This window comes from Haliotis rubra, unplaced genomic scaffold (assembly GCF_003918875.1).
Source record: "Haliotis rubra isolate DU_JTF1 unplaced genomic scaffold, ASM391887v1 Scf461, whole genome shotgun sequence".
Lineage (NCBI taxonomy): Eukaryota > Metazoa > Mollusca > Gastropoda > Lepetellida > Haliotidae > Haliotis > Haliotis rubra.
Window position 1 is genome coordinate 439,239 of NW_025767148.1, and position 3,880 is coordinate 443,118.

Sequence of the window (3,880 nt, forward strand, 5' to 3'; positions counted from 1 at the left end):
AGACATGATGACACAGAATGTGACACACAGAGACACGTTGACACACTGAATGAGACACACGGAGACACGTTGACACACAGAATGTGACAGACGGCGATATTTTGACACACTGAAAGTGACACACAGAGACATAGTGACACACTGAAAGTGACACACAAAGACACGTTGACACACTGAATGTGACACACTGAGACATTTTGACACGCTGTAAGTGAAACACGACACCTGAAATGGGCTTCTCAAATTGTACCCATGTGGAGAATCGAACCCGGGTCTTTGGCATGACGAGCTAACGCTTTAACCTCCCGGCTGCGCTACCGCCTCCTGATACCATAATAGTGTGTTTCCTTAATCCTGTCCATGTGTATATCATGCGGAGAAACCTAGCTACCATCACATAATGTACCCAATGAAGTGTGCAAAAGATATGACTCTGGCATGATGTTTTAAGAGAATTTTATTGATATTGCAAAAGTATACACATGCTTAAATTGACACAGTGAGTACACCCATTGATTGTGTATAAGGAGTAGTTAAGAGGGTCAATGTGCAGTGCTGCATATTTAAATGGTTCTAATTAACTATATTCGGTTTACTGATGTTTCTAAGCAGGTGGGTTTTACAATCAATAAAAAAACTTGGGTTTTCACAGTACAAGATGTCGTACATACAATTTCTGCGTCTTCCACGTCAACGTCTTTGCCTATGAACATTTACATCTTCAACGAATGCCACTAAATGGACTCTGAGTCATGTTCAACTAAAGATGTTAAATTTATGTGGAAAAAGCTTGAAAGAAAAATTACTCTGCACAACCTGTGCAAAAACACAAAAAGACTTTATAGAGATACTTAAAAATCATTAAGATGACACCATTGACAGCAATGCACAACATTTACACAATCAAGAATCCTTGTCATCAGTTTGTGCTTATACAGAGTATTAGCAAACATGTGAGCATATTCCGCAGACTAGAGGCGCCCGCCCTACTCATAAATGGTCTTTTGTACCGTTGGCAGCCGAAAAGAAAAGAAGAAAAAAAATCGATCAAATTGATTTACGTTTCCGAACATTAATTAACCCTATGCAGTAAGAGCAGTAGTATTTGACAAATCGGAATAGAGCTATTTTCACTTCTCACTGCCCTGAAACGTTTTGAAATCCCCTTTTGATGATGTCATTTCCGGGAGAAAATATATACACTTGGTTTGACAAATAAAGTCTTAAGTGAAGAGTGTTAAGGTAAACCAGGCCTAAAACACATAAAATAACGATTTATTGATTTCCGAAGAACAAAAACATCCGTGTCTGTATACCGTTCAGCTGCCACTCTTGTACTCCTGTACTCCTACAGCAGTCACTCATGGTGATGACTTCAGGATGTTGTCCTTTGTTTCCTTGTCCAGACTGTTCGGGTACAGGACCATGTCCCCCTTGGGGCGGCACCCACCGCACCATCCTCCACAAACAACGTCAATGATGGCGCCGTTCTGTTGACGTGTAATGTTTTGCACAAGAGGTTTGAAGCCATCCGATTTAACATCCCATGTCAGCTTGAAAGAAAGAGAACAGACATAGAGTCATGTCAACATTCAAATGCAACTCGCATTCATCCGCTTATGAGTGAGTGAGTGAGTGAGTTTGGGTTTTAGGCCGCTTTTAGCAATTTTCCAGCAAAATCACGGCGGAGGGACACCAGAAACGGACGTCACCCATTGTAACCATGTGGGGAATCGAACCCTGGTCGTAACGAGCGAACTCTTTAACCACTAAGCTACTCCCCTTCCCCCTCTCCCTTCCCTCCTCCTCCACTGGCTGTCCCTTTCTCTGCACATGTCCCTCGTAACAAATAGTGAACTGTGTCAAAATTTTAATGATAGTTTGTTAAACAACTTTTTTAATTTAAGGACATTAATTCTGCAAACAAACCACAGAGTTGGTCTGATGTTTTGATTATGATCAGTGTTTCATTGAGTATTACATGTTTAATAGTTTTCGAGTTACATTGCAATTCATCGGTCCGCTTTTGAGCAAAACGGACTATAGTATGAGGTGACTAACTGGATTGGGTGATCACTCTATGGACAGCTGCAGTTTTACAGACTGCAGTTATACGGACGGAACACTGCTAAACAGGACGTTAAATGACTCTCAGCACTTTGAAACTATTGTATTCCTTACATCTATTCTGACACAAATTGAAAACCTACATCGTTCTTAAACCGCATCCTTGTTCCCAGTGTGTTGATGTGAAAAGTTCCTATTTTCTTACAGCCACTTGTATACGAGTAACAATCTTCTGCTTCACCGTACTGTAGAGGCGTCGTCTTGTTCCCGCTGGCGAAGGTCGTGTCAGTTGTGACAACTGTCATGGTCTAAGGGAACAGAAATGTGATATGGTATTATCACTCGCCCTTGGCTGTTACAATATATTAATTACGCTTAATTGGTTAAAGATGTTTTTCTATAAGCTGCAGTCATTTTGCCAATCTCGCCAGGCTAAGCTCTTCATATAATAACAATGGCTACTGATATAGCGCCTGTATCCACGCACTTGTGCATGCTCAAAGCACTAGCACATCATTACCCGAGATACCCAAGCTACCTGTGAAGCGCTAGAAGGTTAACAGTCATATGACTTATCCTACCGGGTACCCGTTCACTGCTGGTGCCCATCCCTTACAGCCAACGGCGTTTCTTTTGCATATGGTTTACATGTATGTTTTATATATTTTGAACAGTAATGCACAGTTGGTGTGCAACCAACATATTGTTGAAGTAATGGATGAGCTCTGCGTTGACAACCAGTCAACGAACATAAAAATATGTTTAATACATCACTCGTCCAAATTCACTCTTTCACACTCTCCTCAGTCAGACTCTCCTTCCGATGCACAGCACATCAATGTTAAAAACTAATTAAGGAATAACTAAGATCTTTGATCCATTGTTAACTCACTGATGGGTGGATCCTAATCTTTTGGTAATCCGTTACACCACCGTTGCCAATACCAAGCTCTATTAGAATTGGCTGTTCATTTAGACAATTCCCATTGGACCTTTTCGGGTAGTGTCCGAAGTTCCTGTTGGGCAGAGTGACGTACTCCAGCTGGTGTGTGTCATTCATCAGACAGAAGACCTTCACAGACAAACCCTGGAACTGTGGAGCTGAAGGATGGATGTAGTAGTCCCCGCTCTCAGCTGTGGGGTTGTTATGTTTGACCTCAAAGCATGTTTCAGGATCTGAAATGTTGGCAAACATGTTCACACAGTTATGTATTTCGGCATGCATCCATCCATCTATATCTAGGTTTTATTACCCTATGCATTCAATAAATCTATTGTTTTCATTAATATGCATTTATCCAACAGACAGAAAACTTAGAAACTGGTTTGGGGTTGTATGCTGAAAATGTCTCGAGACATTAATATGCAAAACTGTAATTGATTCTTGGTTTGGGGTTGGTTCCAGCTACCAATGCTAATGCATTGAATTGCGTGATCAACGGTCTGGTAAACAGCATGTCATCTCACCCAGGGGCGTGTTAATATTTTTTCTTCACGAACGTTTAATATGACAAGGTTATTTGCAATTAGACTTAGCCGTTTCCCAGCAGGATCTGTGTTCCCAAGCATTTGACTTTACGTATAATCTTAAATTTTGAAAACATTAAACGATGGCACAGAATTTTGTTTATGATTGTATCTCATCGTCACCGCCACATAGTTTTAATAATACTGAGTGCGGCGTTAAAACGAGGTACATACACGCCTGGGACAAACATACACAAGTGTGCTGAAGTCAGTAATGTATGTTTTTATCTGATCAAATCCAACGGATTCGTGGGTTCCTTTCTCAATGAATCAGAATTTAGTTGAC

The 3,880-nt window shown here is 40.9% G+C and overlaps 1 protein-coding gene across 1 annotated transcript; it reads right to left on the reverse strand.

Annotated features, from left to right (window-relative positions):
• Positions 1-491: 491 nt before the first annotated feature.
• LOC124290320 (A disintegrin and metalloproteinase with thrombospondin motifs 9-like) lies at positions 492-3,262 on the reverse strand. Its single transcript, XM_046727029.1, has 3 exons — positions 2,960-3,262; positions 2,211-2,375; positions 492-1,553 (listed from the first exon to the last, which is right to left on the reverse strand). Exons 1-3 carry the CDS (start codon positions 3,260-3,262, stop codon positions 1,362-1,364), a joined length of 660 nt encoding a protein of 219 aa, XP_046582985.1. The 3' UTR covers positions 492-1,361.
• Positions 3,263-3,880: the final 618 nt, after the last annotated feature.

Bases quoted from the DNA above. Each gene is read 5' to 3' on its own strand.
- LOC124290320 (XM_046727029.1), bottom strand. From the start codon at position 3,262: ATGTTTGCCAACATTTCAGATCCTGAAACATGCTTTGAGGTCAAACAT. The intron at 2,376-2,959 runs GTGAGTTAACAA...CTGTTCCCTTAG, and splicing joins AGATTAGGATCCACCCATCA to ACCATGACAGTTGTCACAAC. The intron at 1,554-2,210 runs GTAGGTTTTCAA...CTTTCTTTCAAG, and splicing joins GGATGCGGTTTAAGAACGAT to CTGACATGGGATGTTAAATC.